At 47.5% G+C, this 23,682-nt stretch overlaps 1 protein-coding gene across 2 annotated transcripts in view; it reads left to right on the top strand.

The window, feature by feature from the left end:
* GFRA1 (GDNF family receptor alpha 1) overlaps positions 1 to 23,682 on the top strand; it is a 239,666-nt gene that overhangs the window by 160,076 nt on the left and 55,908 nt on the right. For both annotated transcript variants that reach the window (XM_055424574.2, XM_055424573.2), the window contains one exon: positions 3,850 to 4,186. In XM_055424574.2, the coding sequence (XP_055280549.1) occupies positions 3,850 to 4,186 (337 nt within the window). The remainder of the gene's footprint in view (positions 1 to 3,849; positions 4,187 to 23,682) is intronic.

Genomic DNA, 23,682 nt, shown 5'->3' with positions numbered 1-23,682 from the left:
GAGCAAACTCTGGGAGATAGTGAAGGACAGGGAAGCCTAACATGCTTCAGTCCATGGGGCCACAGAGTGGGACACGACTTAGCAACTAGCCTTAAGGGTCTTATCCGGATGATCCAGAGTTTGGTCATGTTCCTTTATTTTAGATCATCATTCCAAAATGCATAACTTAGAAATCTCCAGGGCTTCCTTTGGTAGTCTAGTGGTTAAGAATCTGCCTGCCAATGCAGGGGACCTGGGGGGTTAGATCCCTGGTCTAGGAAGATCCCAGATGCCGTGGGGCAGCTAAGCCCATGTGCTACAACTACAGAGCTCACGCACTCTAGAGCACACGTGACACAACTCGAGCATATCCCCACTTGCTGCAGCTAGAGAAAACCCAGGCACAGCATTGAAGACCCAGACAGCTTTAAATGAAAACAAATAAAAGACATCTACAATTGTAGTCCTTCAGGATTATCAATCAGTGCTGCCAGTGGGGCCAACAGCACCACCTCTCAGAAGAGGAAAAAGCTAGAAGTGTCACCAGGGCCTGGCGGAGGCCCTGGGGAATCTGTTAGGGCACCTGGTGAATATTTCATTCCTCGGGTCCTGAAATGCCTGAGTGTGAAAACAGAGGCGCAGGAGCGAAGCCACTTTGGGAAGATCATGATGGAGAAAATGCTCCAAGTGTGCTTGTTAAACCAGCAGGATGTGCGTGCAGCTGCTGGCTTCCTGCACTGCTCACCTAAGAAGGGCTGAAGGTCTTGTTTATTGCCTTGTGCATTACATTGTTGAATTCGCATGTCGTAGAGAGAAACATGAACCTGGGGCATCATAAAATACCTGGTAGTGCCCGGGTATATTTTTGTGATTTCAGATGTTTACACATAGTTCTTTCTTAAAGTGAGGCACACCATCAGTAGACCAAGGAGAATTTTTCATTCCCTGAAATGCTGGACTATTGTGTCTGTTCTTGTCTTGTATAAAATTTTGCTTTACAAAAGTAGAACATTTAACATGAGATCCTGGTGGCTCACGTGGTAAAGAATCCACCTGTGATGCAGGAGACCTAGGTTTGGTCTCTGGATTGGGACGATCCCCTGGAGAAGGAAATGGCACACATTCCAGTCTTCTTGCCTGGAAAATCCCAGACCCAGAGGAGCCTGGTGGTCTTCAGTCCATGGGATCACAAAGAGTCAGACTTGGCTAAGTGACTAACGCTATATTCTTAACATATTTCTTTTTTTAATTTTATTGATTTACAGTGTTGATTTACGATGCTGTATCAGTTTCCTCTGTACAGAAAAGTTACTCAGCCATACACATATATGCATTGTTTCCCATTTTTCTCCACCATGGTTTGTCACAGGATACTGAATATAGTTCCCTATGCTTATACAGTAGGACCTCACTGTTTATCTGTTCTATATGTAATAGTTTGCCTTTGCTAATCCCAAACTCCCATATCTTCTCTCCCCTAACCCCACTCCCACTTGGCAACCACAAGCCTGTTCTCTTTATCTGTGAGTCTGTTATTGTTTCATAGATATGTTTATTTGTATTGTATTTTAGATTCCACATATAAGTGATATCATGTGGTATTTGTCTTTCTCTTTCTGACTTAGTTCACTTAGTATGATCATTTTTAGTTACCAGTGGGAAGAAGACCTAAATAGACCTTTCTCCAAAGAAGATATACAGATGGCCAATAGATGGATGAAAAGATGCTCAACATCACTCATTACTAAGAGAAATGCAAATCATAACTACAATGAGGTATCACCTTACATCAGACAGAATGGCCATCATTAAAAAGTCTACAATATGCAAATGCTGGAGAGGATGTAGAGAAAAGGAAACCCTCTTCCACTGTTGATGGAAATGTAAATTGGTGCAGTCACTATGGAAAGCAGTATGGAGGTTCCTCAAAAAAACTAAAAATAGAGCTGCCTTATGATTCAGCAGTCCCACTCCTGGGCATATACTCAGATGAAACTATCATTTGAAAAGATATATGCACCCCTATGTTTATTGCAGCACTGTTTACATTAGCCAAGACATGGAAACAACCTAAGTGTACATGGACAGATCAATGGATAAAGCAAATGTGGTTTATATATACAATGGAATATTGCTTAGCCATCAAAAAGAGTGAAATAATGCCACTTAGCTTTTAAGTGCACAATACAGAGTTGTTAACTGTAACCGTGATGTTGTACAGCAGATCTCTAGAACTTACTCCTCTTGCATCACTGAAACTTTATGCTTCTTGAATAACAACTCACCATTGCTGGAACAAGGGAGGTAATACCATTTGTACTGCTGAGAGCAGTAATTATCATCTGTAATGTTGAATAGCTGTAACTACCATTCAACTTTCTGCTTCTATGAGTCTGAGAGTTTTAGATGCCTTGCACATGTAGAGCCATAGAGGATACTGTCCTCCTGTGACTGGTTTATCTCACTTAGTATCATGTCCTTAAGGCTCATCTAGGTTTTTGGATATGGCATATTTCCTTCTTTCTTTAAGGCGGAAAAATATTCCATGTGCCCTTTATATGGATACTAAATGCACTGTCCTGTCTTTCAGTCCCACCCAATCCAGCTGAACTCTTTTCCTCTCGTGCTAATTCTCAAATGCCTTCATGGTCCCTGTCGACAGCGGACATAAAGAGAATGAAAGGGGCTGAGGCCTGAGCAGGAGCTTCCTGGGTTTGAATCCCACAGTTGTGTGGTGCCTGTCTGTTGCCTCCTAGCTGTCTCTGGAGGGTCATTGCTGCACCTAATTGTTAATTTTCCATGGGCCGTATTGTATATAACTTGGCTCTCGGAGATTTTTCCGTCACTTTCCCCTCTCTTTGGTAAGACCTATATTGTGGGAAATAGGCTTCATTTCCCTTGTCCGTTCATCTTTTAACTTTGCCCATTGGACTTGGCCCTGCCAGCCCCCGCAGCCACCCTAGTGGGCCCCACCTCCTCTGTGTTCTCTCTCCAGCCTCACAGAAGGCCTCCTGGCTGTGGATGACCCTGGTTTCTCTGAAAGCCTGAGCACAGAGGGCTTGGGCAGAAGGCAACATATGTTTTGTGAGATTCCTAAGGCCTATGGTTTGTAAACCCACTGAAATTCTATCCAAAATACTAACTGAATTTTTCTGATCTACAACCTCAGTACTCATAGATCCCACATTTTCTATGTGGTAAGTTAAATGGTAATTGAGGTTTGCAAATTTTTATGTAATTTATTCTGGTTTCCTTCCAGTGGCCTGTGAGCTCAAACTTAAATACAGCTTCGATGTAGTTGCTTCTTCCTGTTTAGAGAGCTGGCATAATATTTTGTCTTCTGGGCTCAAATAACCATGCAATTACTCTGTAATCATATAGTAATTAGCATGTGCTATGTGCATTTATTACATAATTATATTCCTGGAGGATCACATGGCAATTATACTTACATTCAGCATATCATTTTATATACTATATAATAAACAAGTATATAATTTGCTGCTTTTTTCTTTTATCCTAATTTCAGTTTACCAGCCAGGAGCTGGAAACTTGTTCTCCTGTTGCCTTGTTTAGACCCAGGAAGGCAGGTGTCTGAGCTCCTTTGGCCCCACTCAATACCTCCTAATTATACCTCTGAGACAATGCTAGGAGCTTGTCTGCAGCCGTGGGTTCCCAGCCTCTATGCCCCTGGTGCTTCCTCGTTGTCACAAACTCATTAAGTTATTAGCTTCAAAACACAGAGCTGATGAGAGCTGCCAGGCCTGCCAGGTGGTGAGAGGCCAGATCTTCGTGACAGCAGAGGACCTGTGCGAGCCGCCCCGGCACCCAGCCCTGTGGTCACGGCCTGCCTCTCTCTCCTTTCTGCAGTGGAGCACATCTCGAAAGGGAACAACTGCCTGGACGCTGCCAAGGCCTGCAACCTGGATGACACGTGCAAGAAGTACAGGTCGGCCTACATCACCCCGTGCACCACCAGCATGTCCAATGACGTCTGCAACCGGCGCAAGTGCCACAAGGCCCTCCGGCAGTTCTTCGACAAGGTCCCGGCCAAGCACAGCTATGGGATGCTCTTCTGTTCCTGCCGGGACATCGCCTGCACCGAGAGGAGGCGGCAGACCATCGTGCCCGTGTGCTCCTACGAGGAGAGGGAGAAACCCAACTGCCTGAACTTGCAGGACTCCTGCAAGACCAATTACATCTGCAGGTAAGTGCACTGGCAGCTGGGTGGTGAATGAGGTGGCAGAGAGAACCTTTTTGCGGCTTCGGTGGCCCGGTTTCTCTTTTCTGAATTTCTGCGTGGGGTGGGAGAGGGGAGTGGTTGGGATGGATGGGGCCGAAACTGACCTCTGCCTCCAGTACAGGGTCCTTCGGAAACTGGTCAGGCATCAGACTCTTGCTCTCAGGAAGGTTTCCATCTTTAATCTGAGAATGAGGGAATGAGGGAAATAGGACTGTGCTCACTAAGTTCGGAGAGTCAGTCACCAGAGGTCAGGTGAGCTTGAAGGCATGTACCCCCACTGCTAGAACTGCGAGCTTCCAAGGGTCAAAAAAGGGTTAAAGAAGTGGGATGAGGGCTGGTGGAAATGTAGGGGCTCTTTGCATCAAGATCACAAAGCTGGAAGACAGCAGCAAGAGGGTGGAGCTGTGTCCATCCCTGAAGAGAACTTCCAGAACGCCTAGGTCTGTTCTGGGCCATTTAATCATTGACTTGTCTGAGAAGAGATGCTTTCCATGCTTCCGGATCTCAGCCCCGATCAGGGACCTGGCAGAGTCTGGGCTGTGTTGTTGAAAACAGGTACTTGCTTTTCCTTTTTGGCCATATATTAATTTAATGTTTCAGGGACTCCATGAATATATTCTATGTATATATACTTTTTTCAGAGCAAAAAAGCTGTAGAGAATTAAGTAGAAAGGAACGAAAGGTTTCTTTTCTTTCTGTTCTTACTTGCTCCCAGCCATCACTGTCGACAGTTTGATGTGTGTCCTTCCAGAACTTCAGGTTGAATTCATTGCTGATGGAAGCCAGTAGATTTTGATTAGCAGAGGCTCGAGTCTTCGCAGCCTGAGGCAATGCTGGTGCTGCATTCAGAGCGCAGGGTGGATGTCAGGTTAGAGATGCAGACGGGGCATCATCGGACAGCACCTGGACTCTGCCCCCAGGACAGAGTCAGGAGTCTTCAAATACGGTCGCTGACAAAATCCCATGCACTTGATAAATTTCACGGGCGGACAGGTAGTGAAGGTGTGACTGTATGCTTGTTTTCTTCTAAGTTTCCCCTTTCTCAGGAGCAGAAGGCAGAGAAGAATCTGTCTGATAGTTGGGAGGATTCTGCTGAGCGAAAGTTCTGGTCAGTTTAAGTTTTCTTCTGATAGAATGGAGTCCCATTCTTTCCTTAGACTAGTGACCAAAGGAAAATAAAAGTGCTCATTATCCATAGAACCCCCCTCATGCTGAAGACTTTCTGGAAGTAGTGTCTCCATTTTTTTTTCCAAGATGGAAACTATGTGAGGAAGAACTCAAATGAGTGAGCTTGTTGTGGGAGAAGTCAGGTGTTCAGGCAGTGGGACTCTTCCTCACCTGTCACCGCTGTTTCATTGAGACCCTCCTAGCTGAGGGCTGCGATCAGGGATGGCTGTGCTCCAAGGGTCCTGAGGAAGAGACAGGGCCTTCTTGCAGCCATAACCTGGGGAAACCAATCATCCAGGGACTCAGAACTCTCCAGTGCTAAGTCACTTCAATCCTGTCCGACTCTTTGTGACCCCCGTGGACTGTGGCCCACCAGGCCCCTCTGTCCACGGGATTCTCCAGGCAAGAATACTGGAGTGGGTTGCCAGGCCTTCCTTCAGGGGATCTTCCCCACCCAGGGATCGAACCCACGTCTCTTATGTCCCCTGCATTGGCAGGCGAGTTCTTTACCACTGGGTGTGATGAGGGGCCAGACCAAGGGAGAAACTGCGGGAGCTTCCCCGGGGTTAGAATGCCAGGGAGCAATGAACCTAAAGATTGTCACCTGAAGATCCTGCACCTGAAACCCAAGTTCCTGGGCCCCTTCAGTCTTTGAGTAGAAGGAATCCTTCTGCTAAGAGCAGGACTTTTCAGGGTTTTCCTTGGCTGGAAGCCAGCCCGTCATCCCTGTCTTTGCAGGAGACGTTCCCTTTTCACTGATGGTTCAAGCCAGGAGGCCTGGAGACAGGAGGCTGCTATAAAGGGAGGGAATGGAGCAGTGAGTCAGCCCTCCATACACTGGGCCACGGCTGGGAGGAGGGAGAAAGCATGGTGATGGAGCCTTCCCTCCCTAGTGAGGTGTGTCTTGCACAAGAGGTCCAGAGGGAGTTCCTGATACCCCCTCTGCAGCCTGAAAGCCTATTCTGAGGGTTCATTTGCATCACTTGGCCTGCCCTATAAAAAGAGAGACTCTTTGGAGGGTTGGTGAGAACTAGTCAAATCAGATTGCTTCCCTGCTAAGCTGCAGTGAGAAACAACAAGAAGTTTGGGAACTTGGGAGTGTTCCGAGGAGGAGGCAGGAGGAATCTGTAGGTAAGGGGGTGGTTTGGGTGCTGTTTAGGGACCAGGTTGGCTCCAGGGACCACTTGCATTGCGGCAACCCCAGTGACATGGAGTGACTCCAGCTGATGGAGCAACAAGGAACAGGGGACAGCTGGACAGCCCTCACCTAAGGACCGACTGTGCCTGGTCACTCCCAAGGTCGAGCTGTGGTGACAGCAGCCACCACTGGACTGGAAGTGACAACCAGAAGCTGTTTTTGTGCGTCTGCTGTGTTTCTGGCTCTGGGCTGTTGAGGAATCTAGATCCTAGACTTTCGGGGGCCCTACCAAGGGAAATTGGCCTCAGTGTGATTGATGGGTTTTATACCCCATCTTGAGTCCTCTCTAGCAAGGTGAATCAGTGACTTCCCCTGGTGTTACCTGTCGTTATTTAGACCGGAATTTCTTTCCCAAGCTGAGCCTGGACTTATTACTCATGATTACCCCCTCCCTGTTGCATGTGGTAAATGTAATTTAAGCTGCTAGGTAGGCTGGCAGTGTTTTCTTTCATCAGGTTTTATTAATCTTGTCTTTAATTTTATGCCTCTTATTGCATCCCTGCTCTATCCATCTCAGTGAAGCCCTTGTAGTTACTACTACCCCCAGCAGCAGCAGCAGCAGCTGGAGCTTTGGCGAGGGGGATTCATGTTAAAGTAGCTACAATGTTAAAGTAGCTCTGACCTAGATCCATCGGAGGAAGGGAAGTACCCCTAGTGGGATGGCAAAGGCCCAATGTCAGTATCCCCAAAGGGAAGGGATGACAAGAGGGGGAATCGCTTCCTAAAAAGCATGTTCTTTGAAAGCTCGCCTTGCAAATGCTCCATTTCCATCTCAACATCAGCCATTATCAAAGAGCTGCTGAAGCTCATTAAAACTTCCTTGCACTTAGTGTTTTCCAACTCGAAGCACACAGGTTTCCTTCCCCAGGGACCAGCGGTGCCTCTGCACAAAACCTATCTCTCCGGCCTTATGCCTTCAAACAGAGGAGACGCAACTTCAGCGTTTCCTTTTGACTTCATTTTCCTTTTTTGCCTTCCCCTTTTAAAGAAGCTGACAGGTTTCTTTCCTCTTGGGGTGGTAAGGGAGAGGCGAGAGCCTGACTGTTTAGTCCTCTAAGCTTGTCTGCAGAAAAACAAACTCGGAGGTAGTAGCAGGAAGGGGGTGATGAAATGTAACAGCCTCCAGGTCTTACCCTGAAGCACAGTGTCTCCCTTGCCAGTTTTCTCTGGTTGTCTTCCTTAGTGCCTGGAAGGATGTCAGGACTGGGTTTGATCCTAAAGGGAGCCAATTCCTTTATCCTTGATGCACCTGGTTATATGTACAAAATTTAAACTTGCGACTCTCCTCCTCCCCCCCAAACTCTGACATACTAAGTAAGCTCAGCACTTGGACCCTGGCTCAGCTCAGTTCAGTTCAGTCGCTCAGTCATGTCTGACTCTTTGCGACCCCGTGGACTGCAGCACGCCAGGCCTCCCTGTGCATCACTAACTCCCAGAATTTACTCAAACTCATGTCCATTGGGTCGGTGATGCCATCCAACTATCTCATCCTCTGTTGTCCCCATCTCCTCACAGCTTCAATCTCTCCCAGCATCAGGGTCTTTTCAAATAAGTCAGTTCTTTGCATCAGGTGGCGAAAGGATTGGAGTTTCAGCTTCAGCATCAGTCCTTCCGATGAATATTCAGGACTGATTTCCTTTAGGATGGACTGGTTGAATCTCCTTGCAGTCCAAGGGACTCTGAAAAGTCTTCTCCAACACCACAGTTCAAAACCATCAATTCTTTGGTGCTCAGCTTTCTTTACAGTCCAACTCTCACATCCACACATAACTATTGGAAAAACCAGAGCTTTGACTAGACGGACCTTTGTTAATAATGTCTCTGCTTTTTAATATGCTGTCTAGGTTGGTCATAACTTTCTTCCAAGGAGCAAGCGTCTTTTAATTTCATGGCTGCAGTCACCATCTGCAGTGATTTTCGAGCCCCCAAAAATAAAGTCTATCACTGTTTCCAATGTTTCCCCATCTATTTCCCATGAAGTGATGGGACCAGATGCCATGAGCTTAGTTTTCTGAATGTTGAGTTTTAAGCCAACTTTTCCACTCTTCTCTTTCACTTTCATCAAGAGGCTCTTTAGTTCTTCTTCACTTTCTGCCATAAGGGTGGTGTCATCTGCATATCTGAGGTTATTGGGTGCTACAAATATGTTCATAGCACTTTAATTTTTCTAATTAATCACTCAGGCACCTTCGCTGTTCTTCATTACCAAAAGGACTAGCATCTTCCTCTTGAGCAAGCAATGTGCCAGAACTTGTTCTGCTTCCAACACCAGGCAAAGAGGGAGCCGGAGGCTACTTACCAGCCCTCCTGACTTGTGACTCTAGCAGCCGCCACATGGTGTCGCTGTTGCAAACAGCCTGGAGGAGGCTTGGTGGTTTGGTGGCTGTGCCCTTCTTGGTCATTCTGCGTCTGCAGCCCAGGTGCCACATCCTTGGGTGCAGACTAGCAACTCTTAGTTCCTACTCGGTCTGCAGCCACTGTTTCCCAGAGCGTGACGTTTTGCCCTGGGGGCTGGGTCCTGGTGGATTCCCATCAGACCCAGCCCTGCAGCTTGAACACACAGCATCTCAGACTCTCCCTTGCCGGGCAGTGCATCCTAGGTGGGGTTGAGTGTTGTAGTTAACATTTTCCTTCTTTTCTTGAAGTTTTATTGGGTTAAGAACACTTAATGTGAAATCTACTCTTTTAACAGGTTTTTAAGTGTGCAATATGGAATTGTCTACAGGCAAAATATTGTACAGTAGAACTTACTCATCTTGCATAATTGAACTTTTGTTCCCACTGCTCAGAAATTGCCTGCTTCCCCTCCCCCTAGTTCCTGGCAGCAGACAGTTCTATTCTTTGCTTCTGTGAGTTTGATGGTTTTAGATACCTCATGTAAAGTGGAATGATGCAGTATTTGTCCTTCTGTGACTGTTTTATTTCACTTAACTTAATGTCCCTCAGGTTCATCCATATTGTTCCATATTGCTTTTTTAAGGCTTAAACAGTGCTTGGTCAAGGGTATTGCATACCTTTTCAACAGATTGTGATAATATTGAATTTTAAAAGGAAAGGGATCAGGGCCCTCTGTCTCCAAGGCTTTCTTGGCCACACCTCCTCCAAGATTGACTTGCTTCTCTGCCAATGCAGGGGCTTTCTAGGTGGCGCTAGTGGTAAAGAAAGCGCCGGCCAATGCTGGAGACATAAAAGACGCAGGTTTGATCCCTGCGTTGGGAAGGTCCCCGGGAGGAGGGCATGGCAATCTACTCCAGTATTCTTGCCTGGAGAGTCCCATGGACAGAGGAGCCTGGTGGGGTCACAAAGAGTCATAGGGTCACAAACAGTTGGACATGACTGAAGGGACTTAACATACATACACTGCCAGTGCAGGAGATTGGTTTTCAATCCCTTCATTGGAAAGATCTCTTGGAGAAGGAAATGGCAACCCACTCTAGTATTCTTGCCTAGAAAATCCCATGGACAGAGGAGCCTGACAGCCTATAGTCCATGGAGTTGCAAAAGTATCAGGCACAACTTAGCAACTAAACAAAAACAACTCGGTACCCAGGCTCTGCGACCTCATAGTTTCTAAGAGTGGTAGCTTTGACCAAGTGACCAAGTATATGTGGTTTTACCTTTCCCCAGGAACGAAGGAGCCTATAATTGTATCCTGGAGGCCTGGTTGTGTTTTGTTTTGCCTTTTTAGCAGAACCATGAAGGTTTCCTTTGGTACAGCTCCAGAGGAACAGCATATGTAACTTTCAAAATTCTGCCCTAGCCACCACCACATTTTCCACACGGAGGCTAACCCTGTTATACTTAGAGGAAATATGTTGTTGTTAATGTTTTAACTGGGACAACTGGGGAAATATGTCACAAGACCATGCAGCAAATTTCTTTTCCAGTGACTTACTTGGTCTGACAGTGCTAATATATCTTTAAAAGGGGAGGAATGTATTTCCCTTGCTTGGAATCAAAGCTGTTTTGCATTGTAAACTGCGACTTTTAAAGAGCAAGGACATCCTCCGCTATTTGGGCTACCTTCCTGAGTTGAAAACTAGATTCGACATCACGCGATCTCCGGGCTTGTCTTGACATGTGGCAAGCGCAGGAGAAAATGGCTCAGAGGATAATTAATGCCTAAAACTAGAAGGGGAGATTAATTTGGCACTTAATTTTATTTTACGCTGATTCATTCACAAATGGAAATCAGCAATTAGACAATGCAAACTTTTGAACCATGGAAAGAAAGGTTCAGGAATATGAGAAAACACAAGTAAAACATTTTCCAGTTCATTTGAGCAGTTTTCATTTCCAATGATTACATGGGTGTCTTTAGCGATGCAGGGTGCTGGAATGGCTCATTTTTTAAGGTGCCCTACCTATGTGAACTGCCTGCCACCCAGTCTCTGGGCTGGAGCCCCCCGGGACTCCCATGGGGTTGGGGAAAGCTCCTGTATGTGTACAGATTCATCAAGCAGAGAGCAGGGATGTCTTCCCCCAGCATCTGCTGAGTGGTGGGGAAGAGCACACTTCCTGGTGGATCTTCCAGATCTCCACCCCAAAGCCAGCGCATCCATTTGGCACCAGCTAGGCAGGGTCTGAGCCGGCCATGTCCCTGTCTCACAGGAGTAACCTGAGCTGTGAATCAAGCGGAAACCCACTGCAACTTTCTCTGTCTTGTCGCCTCCTATCTCTTGCCTTATCTCTCCTTTGGCAGAGGCTGGTGTGAAGCCATTTGTCTGTTCCTGCTGGAGCCTGTTGCTGAAAAATGCCTGTCCAGATATACTCAGCTTTCTGGCTCTCCCCAGCCAGGCCCTCCCTGCGCCTGCCCAGCTCAGGGGCTCCGCTTCCTTCCCCCGACCCCAGATAAGAGGTGCTTATCTTGTCACCTCATGATCAAAGAGTGGGCTTCCCCCACTGAAACCTTTTGGAAAAATCCCAGTCACAGACTTTAGCCTTGTTTGGCTCGTGTACCCATCTCTGGACCAGCCAGAGGGCCCATGCCCTCTGGCCCAGTGGAAGCCACCGTAGGCAGTGTCTACAGCAAGAGGGAGGGGAGAGTACCAGGCTCAGGGAAATGAAATGGGGTCCACAGGGCACGCTTCTGTCCACATGGAAGTGCCCATACAGCCAGGCACTCAGAGATGAAGGCTCAGTCCTTCTAATGATCTCAGAGTCCAGCATGAGCCGTCCCCTTGCCGTTACCTCTCTGGCCTCTTCTCTGGCTCCCCTGTCTCTGCTTCGTCTGTTTCAGACACTCTGGTCCCTTTGCTGGTCCTTGAATGCACTGGGCGTGTCCACCTCTAGCCTGTGCCCCAGCTGTTGTCTCTGCTGGTCCACTCTTTCCCCAGATGCTCCCAGACAAACTCCATCACCTCCAAGTCTCTTTGAATCTCATTGTGTTCACACTGGTCACCTTATTTAACGTGTAAGTCCTTGCCCACTCCCCTATCCTATTCTCCTTTTTTTCAAACACTTATCAGCTTCTAGCATACTGTATAATTTATTTATTTGTTTTGATTATTCTTTGCCTCTTTCGTCCACTATAATGTAACTTCCCCAGTTAGGGTTCTCAAACTGTGATATATCCCAAGTGCCTAAAACTGTGCCTGAACAGTATTCTACACTTAGTATTTGTTGAATGCATAAGTGAGTGAATCCATTTAAAACTTGAGGGAAGGTTGGAGAAAGGGGTTGGATGTAGGGATAGATTTGAGGACCATCAACATAGAAGTCATTGAGGGTGTAAATATGATAGAATTTATTCTCCAGAGAAAGTGGGTGAGAAGAGAAATAGGCCAAAGACTGAACCTGTGGAACGCCAGGTTTATGGTAAAAAGTATCTGTAAAGGCTTTACAGAGGCAGGAAGTTGGAGAGTTGGAGAATCAACAAAAGACCTCAGCAGAGCTGAGGGAGATCAGATTCTTAGGAATAAAAGTGGGGTGAGCCTTCTTGTTGTGTCATTCAACGGTATAGAGGGTGGAAGAGGAGAATTCAGAATGGATTTAGCATTTAGGAAATCTACCTGTGCGTCTATCCATCCATACAGAGATCTCTCCCTTCTTCCAATTACCCATCCATCCATCCCCTGTCTATCCATCCATCCTCTTATCCATCTGTCTGTCCATCCATCCAGCTGGTCTGCAGGTACTGTGCCAGGAGTAAAGACCTGGTTTCTCACCAGCCATACCAAAAAAGAAGACAGGTGCAAATACAGTTATTTCAGCCTGGCGTGGGAGTCTGTGGTCAGGAAGACACAAAGTGCTGTGGGAGGGCAGAGATAAGAATAGCCAACTGGGCTTCGGCTTGGGGGGTCAGCAAAGCTTCCTGGAGAATCTGCCCTCTGAATAGGGCCAAAAGGATGAGCAGCATGGAAGGGACCAGCGGTGGTAGAAATGGGATAGAGGCCCAGGACTGTGGATTTGAGGAAGACGTGGGAGCAACAACCCATTTGCTGGGTTTTAATGATGAGAGGCACTGGTCTCCGTAATCCCAGCCCACATGGAGGAGCTAGATATCAGCCTGGTCTCGCTCACTCCGAAACCTGTTTTCTGTCATTCTTTCCAAACGATTGTCTTTCATGACGAGAATGCAATGTTCTTACATCGTTCAGCCTTACTGCCTTTTGTTCCAGACAGGCAGAATGATCATCCCGGCCAGCCTCTGGATCTCAACGCTCTTTATGGCTCAGTAACTAAGACAGCATCGGTTTTAAAGACAGTTTTCACAGAACTTAGGACATAATGTTCATCACAGCCTCTTAGCATCATTTGAAACGTTAAAAAAACAAAAAGCGCTCCTCAGGTAATACATGCTCATTAAGTTCTTTATCTAATTTCCTTTTGAGCACTCATTGCTTATCATAGAGTGGTTTCTCTGTGACAGCTTACTGATGGCAAGAGTTGTTTCTACAAATAGGAAAAAATCTTTCTAGACCACACTGATTTTCTCTTTATTAGTATTAACTCAAGCGCTTACTCGGGCACATTCACTGAGCGCAGTCTGTCTGACCCAAGGGTCCCAGGTGTGCAAGTCACGTGACTGTTACCCAGGAGTTCCCACTCACCTGGTTGCTTGGGCTCCCTCCATAACTCCTTGCTGAACTGTCGCTGGAGTTTAGAGTCCTTGACCCTCACCTTCCCCTGGGCAGCAGGTACCAGCAACTTGGCTGTGTATCTCCGGGGAGATGAACTCTCTGCTGTCACAGAGTGACAGCCGGCTCTAAGCAGTCCATGGTTTTGTCCCCAGGTTGGGGTCATACAAGTGCTGGTCTTCCTATGTCCGTGCTCCTTGCCTTCTGGCCAGTTCATGAATCATAAGGAAACCTCCATGCCGCGGCTTGCATCTTGAATGCAGTGCTGATAAAACATGCGGTGGGTGAGAAGTGATGAAATGCAGGTGGGTGGGGGCCTGGCAGGGAGCTCTGGGGCCCTAGATTTCAGACCATTTTGTCTGAGATCCCAGTTGGTCCCCTCTGCTGCTTTGTGCAGATTGCTCCTCTTCCAAGGGGACTCTTCTGCTCTGCCCCGTGACCTTTTCAGGTACTCGGGCCCACGAAGTTCCCAGACAGGGTCACCTAGCTCCCCCGTTAAGTCTAGACCTAAATGCAACATACAGATTTTGGAGTCTCTCTTTTTTTTGTCTTTGATTTCATACCCTTCTTTTTTTCACATATGTTTTATTCACAGAGCAAACAGTTGGGGGAAAGAGAAGTCCTAGTATTCCCAGAGGGCTTTCCCCTTATCCAGACCAACAGCTTTTGGGGTCCATGGGTACCCGTTCTGGCTGGCATACTGGGCCCTTAAGCTGAGGCTGTTCCCTCCCATCCCAGCCTCCACAGGACACACAACTTCTTTTGATCATGTGCGGTTTGTAGCTGACACTGGTTCCCTTAGCCTGTGACCCAGAGCCATCTCACTTTGTGTAGGAAAGTCCGCCACCCCGCCCCACACCAGGTGGCTGTCACGTTTGATTAGAGCCCGGCTCTCACACCCAGACTTGGAGTCCCACTCCACCCAAGGACACCCCAGATCCCCCACTCAGGCACTACCCCAACTTAGACATCCTGCAGTCACATTGGCATTTGCATTTCTATGAGGCATTTCCAGCTCAGTGAATGGGAAATTGCTGTGTGATTTCCGAAAGCAATTAATTATGCAGAAAATATTGCATCAAAAAAAAAAAAACCACAAAAAACAAGCATTTAAAACAACCATCAATGTGAAAAGTGCCACCAAGCTGGAGTTGGGACTTTTTTTTCCCCTTGCCCGGTAAACTGTCAGTGTGTTTGTGAGTGAGGTGGCCCTGGGCTCTCATCTGGGTTCTGCTGGGTCAAGGCCATAAACAGCTCATGGCCTCGGTTTTGGATCTATAAATGGAGGTAGTGACTCCATCTTCACAGGGCAGCCATAAGGGTTAAATGCAATTTCTAGGCAAAGGCGTTAGCACAGAGCCTGCCACCTAACAGAGCAAACACTCTATAAATCTTTTTTCCTTTCTCCCTCCCGCACACTTTCCACACATTCTGATCATAGAGGACAAAGGAAGCGTAAGATTCCAAATGCAACATTTCCCACCCCATCCCTGCTCCATCAGCAGACGGAGACCTTTCAAGTAGGATTTGTGGGTGGAAAGGGTAGGTTGTTACTGCTTTTCACTTTTGTGCACCCACAACATTAAGCCGCACGTGGAAATTCCAACACTGTTACATGAAGCTCTGCTGCTCAGCTTCACACTGATGCATCACCATCTTTTCAGTTGGTACCATTAGGGAAAAGTGGGAGGCGGCGGTGGGGGCTGACAGAGTCCAGAGGTGTTTGGAGCATGTGTCATCTTAAGAACGCTTCTGTCTAGAAGAGACAATTATCACCATACAGAGATACCCACTGAGATGCGGATGGAGCTGGCCACGAGTCTGTTGGGCCTGGAGTCCTAGATTCACTATTGTTTAAACTGAATGGGCAGTGGGGGTGCCCCTGGCAGCCTCTCTGGGCACGTGCTGCTTCAGTGACCCCAAGTAACTGTGAATAAAGTGTCCTTAGAGGTGCTTGTGTCTGAGTCAGGGATGAGAGGCATCCAGCAAAGGGCAGTCACTGACTCAGAGCCGCTGAATCCGACCCTGCCTCTCGTCTGCGTGGTTCTGTGCCATGATTCATCTGATCCTCCTGTCAGGAAGCAAGCCCCTGCCAGGCGCAGGATGGCTCGTGCAAGACTCAGGGGCTCAGAATCCGCAGAGCCAGGGACGTTACTGCAGGAACGTGTGGGTGACAGTGATGGTGATGAAGGTGATGGCAAGAGGGTGACATTTGTGTGACATTTACAGTGCGCCAGGCACTGTGCTGGGCACTCCACCACCCTGGAAGTGGGGGCTGATGTCCTCCTCCCTGGTGTGCAGAGGAGAGGGCGCAGTCTTGAGCAGCTTCTGAAGTTTTCCAAGTGGTGTCACTGGAACCAGAGCTCAGAGCGTCCAAGAGGCTGCAGAGCCAAGGTTCTGTCCGCTGTCTGCGCGTCTCTGGTGCGGTGCGTGTGTCTCCTGAACACCACCCGCTCAGGGTGTGTGGAGTTGGATATTGCAGGTGATTTTGTTTCTAAGTCTGTTTATTCATTTTAAAGCAAAAATTTTAAATAAGAGACCTTGGGATCTTGATAAGGCATAAATGCTCCCTCATTAAATATATTGTGTTGGCCAAAATGTTCATTCAGTTTTGCATACGATGTTACAGAAAAAAAAAAAAATCCCCAAAAGAACTTCTTGGCCAACCCAATAATTCACTTCTCATTAGGACAGTGGTTTTAAAACTTTTGTTTTCAGAACTCCTTTATATTCTTAAAATTATTGAGGATCCCAAAGGGCTTTTGTATATGTGGGCTAAATCTATCTATGCTTACCGTATTGGGAGTCAAAGCTGGAAAAGTGTTTATGTATTTATTACTTCATTTAAAAATAGCACCAAGATACCCATTACAGGTTACCATGAGTAACAGAACATAGTTTTATCTTTTTTTAATCCTTACATTTTTCCAAAACAAAAAAATTCAGGGAGAAGCATAGCATCGTTTTATACTTTTGGAAATCTAGTGTCTGACCAGAGGACACCTGTAGTCTTCTATCTGCTACGGTGTTGAGACTGTTTCAGTATTGCATGTCACCTCTGGCCTCTGGAAAAACTCCTCAGTACGCAAAACTCAGTCCATCCTAAAGGAAATCAGTCCTGAATATTCACTGGAAGGACTGAGGCTGAAGCTGAAACTCCAATACTTTGGCCACCTGATGTGAAGAACTGACTCATTGGAAAAGACCCTGATGCTGGGAAAGATTGAAGACAGGAGGAGAAGGGGATGACAGAGAATGAGATGATTGGATGGCATCACCAACTCAATGGACATGGGTTTGGGTAAACTCTGGGAGTTGGTGATGGACAGGGAGGCCTGGCGTGCTGCAGTCCATGGGGTCGCAAAGAGTCAGACACAACTGAGCAACTGAACTGAACTGAACTCTTGTGAGAACACGAGAATGAGAAGGATGAACCAAGATTTAGCGTGGCTGGGAGAATGGTTCTGACTCAAGAACACCTAAAAGGCTCTCTGAGATTGCCGGGGTTCCCAGACTCCACTTTGAGAACTAATACACTGAGAACAGAATCGTCTTGGGCTGGAAGACGTGTGCCCACAAGCGTCCATGTGGTCTCCTGGAACTGAGACAGTCTGAGTATGTGTGTGGCTGCCTCGTGTCCAGCCTGTTCACTCCGGCAGATCAGGATGGTGAGGCTGGGGGAGGTGGCTGGGAGCCGGTGCCGCAGCCCTTCCAGGTGGAAGTGGGTATCAGTAACCAGGAAGCTGCTGAACTTCCCATTGGCTGTCACTCCAGGGCTGTGTGGCAGCGAGGGAGTCTGGCCCAGCTTGGTTTCCTGCCCTGAGAGATGCCTTCCCAACAGACAGCACCTTCCTTCTGGTTTCTAGTGCAAGAAAGCATTTTAGCATCGTATTCAATGCAGTCAGGCAGAACTCTGGACTGACGTGTAAAAACACATTGTGTCCAAGACTCAGTGGTGCTTTTTTCTCCAGGAGGGGCTTGGTCAGAGTGTCCTGGGTAAACGTCTGGTCCTTGCAATATGTGGAATGTGGACCATGTCAGAGGCAACCCTTCTCTGCTTTTCTCACTCCATCGTCATTTGCCATGGGGGAAACTAAAGGATTGTAATGGACTCAGGCCTGGGATAACCCTTAGAATAAGAGATACTGGGAAACTGACATTGGAATTCCTATTGGATGGTTAGCTGACTCCATCTAACAGCTTTAAACTTCTTAGAATGGGGGTCTGGGGAGAGTATTTCATCTGTCTGTGTATGTTCACTCTCCAGCAAAGGATCCTGACATTGTCTTGTGGGAAAACCTTTCTGTGGAAATAGACCAAAGCAAATGGGAAATGCCTCTTCCATGTTCCAAGTTGAAAAATCCGAGTTGAAGCATTTTTAACTACAAAGATGGTTTGAGAATGCTGACTTTCTGCTCAAACCTTCTAGCAGGTGGTTGGTTTCTTCAGCGGCTCATCAGGGCTGGGGTGCCCGGAGCATTCCCAGTGATGCTGATGCTGATCTGGGGTCCACACTTGGAAAGACACTGACTTAAGGAACGTTGCCACAGGAGCCTGGTAGGCTGCAGTCCGTGGGGTCACAAAGAGTCAGACATGACTTAACAACTGAACAAAAATAAGGAAGGTTGACAAAGTGATAGCCAAGGCTAATGGGCCTCACCCTGCTGTAGGGGTCTGCAAGCTGAGGATGAGGAGTGAACAGCCAGACAGGCCCTGTGGGGTACTGAGACTTAGCAAGGGCCCTAGAAGAGGCCAGCACACTGTGGCTGAAGTGCGGACTCTTGGCCCAGATTTGGGGGGGCCGTGCATAGGAGGAGACACCAACTCCTCTTTGTGCAGTTTCTGCACTCCACTAAGTTGGGCTCTGTCTGGATGGCTGTGGGACCCACTGTGGAGGACTCTAAGGTCTTCCCAGGCCATAACTGAGCCACAGAGGGTTCAGAGGATGCTGAGCCACGGCCAAGGTGAATCTATTTAGTTACCGGCTGAACCGGTCCTGCAGCAAGGCAGAACCCTGCCTGCACTGATTGTGCAGAGGAAGTAGACAGTCTGGTCATCCATAGGCTGAGCTTGGCCTGAGACTGGAATTCATTTGGCTGAGTTATGCCAGAAAAAAGGAAAGCAGAGCCGAGCGTTTTAAGACAATTATCTGAATAGAAATCTTCCTTCTAAAATGACCTTCAGAGCAATCTTCAGCATGAATGATTCACATGAGGAAAGCTGGCATGCGTGTTCTGCTCTTCCTGTTGCTTTTTCCAAGTGGAAGCGTCTTTGGTTGTTAGGAGGGAACTCGGGATGGGCAGTGCCTATGGAGGAGCTATGACACAGATTACTCAACCACATATGGATGTTCAAGATTCAAAAATGCTACAATTCGATAAGCAGGATCAGTGTGAACCTTGACGTGTTCAAATAAATATGCAGGTGGTCTCCCTGCCGCTAGCTCATTGCTGGTCATAGGGCAGGTGCAGCTGGTGGTGGGCCAGATGCAGTGTCCCAGCGGGGCTATATCTCCATCTTTGTCCCTCTTCTACCAGGGCCACCACCTCACACGCAGCATCTTACATTGTAGGTGCTTAGTGACCGCAGTCCTTGGAAAGTTGGTGTCTTTATTGAACCCAGGGCAACTTGTGCCAGCCACTGTGCCAGGCGCTAGGTGATCAGCACCCTTGGTCTTGGGCACCTAGATGCCGAGGTACCTTTGTTAGTCTGTTAGTCAGATGCTGGGTTCTGTCTAGGCTGTTCAGCATCCCTAAGCTCGGAGAAAGCAGGAAGGGCTGTTTCTGGATTTATAAGAGGTGCCACTAAACACTGCCTGTCCATGGGACTCTATCTCAAGCCCCATGGGAGAGCATCCTCTTGAGGGAGTGAGGCTTAGTGTCCCTGTCCACATGCGAGTGGAGGGTGCTGGCCTCAGGTGCCTCCGGAACCCAGCTGATGTTGTGACCCTCCTAGGCTGAGGGTCCTGGAGAATGCACTTGTTTCCTCTATACCCGTCGCTTCATGTGAAGGGACACTTAACTCACCTGCCCTGTTACCTGCCCCTCAGGATTGAGATTGGAGACAGAGCCGGCCGTGAAAGCCCCTGAATAGTAGTAATGGCTGCACTCATATCCGGTCCTTCATGAACTCTGTGCCAGGCACTGGATTCTGGGCCTTAACCCTCCCACAGCCCTGCTGTCAGCTGCTTGTATTTCCCACTCACGGAAGTGCAGAGACAAAACCCAGCAGGGGCTCTTGGGATTGGAACTGTGGTCTGACTTCCGGGCTCACGCACAGCCTTTTACACTACTCCCCACACCCGCCAGTGCCAGGGAGGGCCCACACATGTGTCTGCTCTGCTGGGCGAGGCACCCAAGGAGGTGGTCCCAGCCAGACCAGTCCCTATCTCATGTCTCCAGACTCAGGAGTGGCCTCTGTAGCCAGGAAAGGGTGTTTGGGGAGCCGCTGTCTTCTCCCCGTGGGTCTGGGGAGTCCCACGTTTTGCACCCCTCCCCTTGATGAGGATGACCGTGTCCACAGCTTGGAGAGGTGAGATGCTCAGAGAGGGACCACCTGGGCCAGGATGACTTCTCCACACGGCTGTGTCCTCGGAATGCATTTGGACCTTACTGAGCAGTAACAACAGATATTATTTTTTATTTTATGTTTCTAAACTGCAAGCACTATTAAACCAAAAGAATGCCCACTAATTCTGTCATTACATTTTATCGGGCCTAGTAAAGATCACTTACATCCCTTTAAATCAGATTTCGGCTGCTTATGTGCACAGTTCACAGCAAAATGGTGGCAAATGTCCAAGAGCTAGAATTAAAAGATGGAACATTAATTCTTCTTTCATTGCTACAGGAGTGAGTGTAAGCTGGAGGATCCCTGGTCTTCTTTGCAAAATTTGGCTCTAACTCTTACCAGCTGGATGTTTGGCCTTTCTGGACCCCAGGGTCCTCCACTGTAAAATAAGACTAAGCTGGCTGGTCAGGTTATGGGGTGTTATGGGGCATGGTGACAGGCTGTGAATAAACCTAGCCGTTTGTGCAGCGATTGGAGCAGTTGGACGTGGACTGCTGTATCCCCTCATCTGAACCCAACTCTTAACACCAAGATGTCCGTGAAGAATATTGAGCTGCAGGTGACAGGAGCCGTATGTAGTGTGTGGCACTTGGGTTCATTTGTTCGCTCACTCATTCAATGAATGTTTTCTGAGCATCTGCCTTGTTGTTGGTCAGTCAATCAGTCCTGTCCGACTCTGCGACCCCACGTATTGCAGCATGGCAGGCCTCCCTGTCCTTCACTATCTCCCAGAGTTTTCTCACGCACACATCCATTGAGTCGGTGATGCCATCCAACCGTCTCATCCTCTGTCACCTCCTTCTCCTCCTACCCTCGATCTTTCCCAGCATCAGGGTCTTTTCCAATGAGTTAGCTCTTCACATCAGGTGGCCAAAGTATTGGAGCTTCAGCATCAGTCCTTCCAGTGAATATTCACGGTTGATTTCCTTTAGGATGGATTGGTTTGATCTCCTTGTTATCCAAGGGACTCTCAAGCATCTTCTCCAGCACCACAATTTGCAAGCTTCAGTCCTTTGGTGCTCAGCCTTCTTTATTGTCCAACTCTCATATGAGTACATGACTACTGAAAAAAGCATAGCTTTGACTATACGGATCTTTGTCAGCAAAGCAATGTCTCTGCTTTTTAATACACTGTCTAGGTTTGTCATAGCTTTTCTTCCAAGGAGCAAGTGTCTTTTAATTTCGTGGCTGCCGTCACAGTTTGCCTGTGCCAGGCATAATCCCAGTTGCTTGCCTTCTCATGGCAGAAGCAGTGTATCATCAAAGTGAAGAGGTGGAAAAGAAACTGATGGAAGGGAGATGTGGATGCAAAGGCCAAAGCCAACACGCTCCGTGGGGCTCAAAGAGAGGAGGAGAGTTGGTGGGAGGGCTCAGAGGAGATCCTTGATGTCACTGTAAATGGGTCGAAATAACTCTTGAAGATCACCCATTTGGGTGGAGTGGTTGAGGGAATAGTTAATTAGAAAATGGTTTATGAGAACCATAGAAATCGGCTGCTCTGCTCTGCAGGGGGAAGAAAGGAGGAATGTAGTTTTAAATTCAACTGAGAGCGTTAGGAAACGTAGAAACTAGGCTTGGGAGCATGGGTGCAGTGGGGTATGGAGTGAGGTGGAAAAGTGCTGTTGAAAGGATGATGTTAAACATGAGAATAGGTCCCTGAAAAGAGTATGTATTTTCTGAAATATGGGGGAGTTATCATCTGATGGCCATGGAATAAGTGATTTATTCTTTTGACGTGTAACACCACAATTCGTCTCCCGAACAGTGCCCCATCTAGGAAGGAAGATATTAGGGACTAGTTGTTTGCTGAGCTCAAAGTCTTTGTTGACCTTAAAACAACTTGCCTGGAAGAAAAATGACCTCGTGTGTATTTACTATTGAACATAATTTTCCTTAGGAAGTCTGCAACCCTATTAAAGATTAATAGGAGATCTTCTTTTCATATGTTTCTGCTTAAAGTCTGTTTGTGCAAGTGAGGGCTGTAACCATTCAGACATCCGTGTGCCTTTCCCCCTCCCCACCCCCTAGCAGGGCACAGAAACTAGGCTTCTTTAATGTGTGGCAGATTAACATTCGACTGAGCAGAGCTTGGAGCTCGGGTCTCACAGGGCAGTCGTTTGGGGGTAGAGAGAGACATTGGGGGAGCTTTGCAAACTGGTAAGTCAAGAGAGCCTGTGTAATTTTAATTTTTCATCTTTTGGGAACCCTTGAAGCAGCAAGATTTGACTGAAGAAAGCTAGGCAGCATTGGGGAGAATTTCTAGAATTTACCTATGTTTCATCAAAGAAGTATCCATAATTATTGTTCAGTTTCTCTGATCATAAACATCGTGGTGCAACATTATGTCCTTCTGGGGGTGCAGACGGCACCTCCTTAAATTTGCGCTGGCTTGATGCCAGCCAGGCCAGTGGAGGATACCGTATGGGGATCGTGGGCGGTGACCTGTAGAATTGCCTTGACCTGTTTCTGTGGGTGTGATTCCACTGCTCCATAAAACTCATTTCTCTGCTTGAAGATGTAGAGGACTCACCGGAAAAAGCTCTCTTTGGTCCTAATGGAAGGAAAAAGCCTGATGTTAATCGTGAGTTTATCGAGCACGTACAGACCTTGAACAGGTGGATTAGTGACCTCAGGACAAAGCATTTCATCTGCCAACTTATTAGCAGATGGATTCTAAGGGAAGTATCTGTGTGGTCATCTCTACCCTCGGGCTTCACAGAGGTCTCAAGGTCAGAGCAGAACAGGAAGCAACAGTGCAGATGAGCGCTCCCCTCATCTAGGAATCTGCTTCGGTTGTAAACAGGTAATAGGTGCCAGGTACACATAATCCTTCAGGAACACTTGGAAGGACTTCCTGTCATTCAGCCAGAGTAAATTAAGCTTCAGGAAAGTTAAGGTACTTGCCCCAAATGTCATGGTTTAGTAAGCGATTGAATTGAAATTTAAGTCCTGGCCCATTTTCAGATTCTATATGCAAAACCTTTACTGAGTCCTGCTTTTTCATAGTGTTTTCATTTTCTGTTGCTGCTGGAACAAATTACTATAAATGCGGTGGCTTTAAATAACACAGATGTATTCTCTTCCAGTTTCTGGAGGTCAGAAGCACTACCTGGATCCCACTGAGCTGAAATCAAGGCATGTGCAGGGCTGAGTTCCTGCTGGAGGCTTAAGGGGAAAATATACTCTATTGCCTTGTCTCATTTCTTGACTCATGGCCCCTCCCTCCGTCTTCCAAATCAGCAGCAGCCAGTCCAGTCTTTCTCACATGGCATCACCCTGACCGCCTCACCTGACTCCCTCTTCCACTTTTAAAGACCCTGTGATTACACTGAGCCCATCTGGACAGTCCAGATTAATCTCCCCACCTCAAGGTCCACAACTTTAATCACATCTGCAAGGAGGCACTGTTACCGTGGCATCTGACATGTTCTTAGGCCTCAGATTCC

This window comes from Moschus berezovskii, chromosome 12, assembly GCF_049115385.1.
Source record: "Moschus berezovskii isolate FMDL1 chromosome 12, NW_MosBer_1.0, whole genome shotgun sequence".
Classification (NCBI taxonomy): domain Eukaryota; kingdom Metazoa; phylum Chordata; class Mammalia; order Artiodactyla; family Moschidae; genus Moschus; species Moschus berezovskii.
This window is presented reverse-complemented; position numbering and strand designations above follow the sequence as displayed.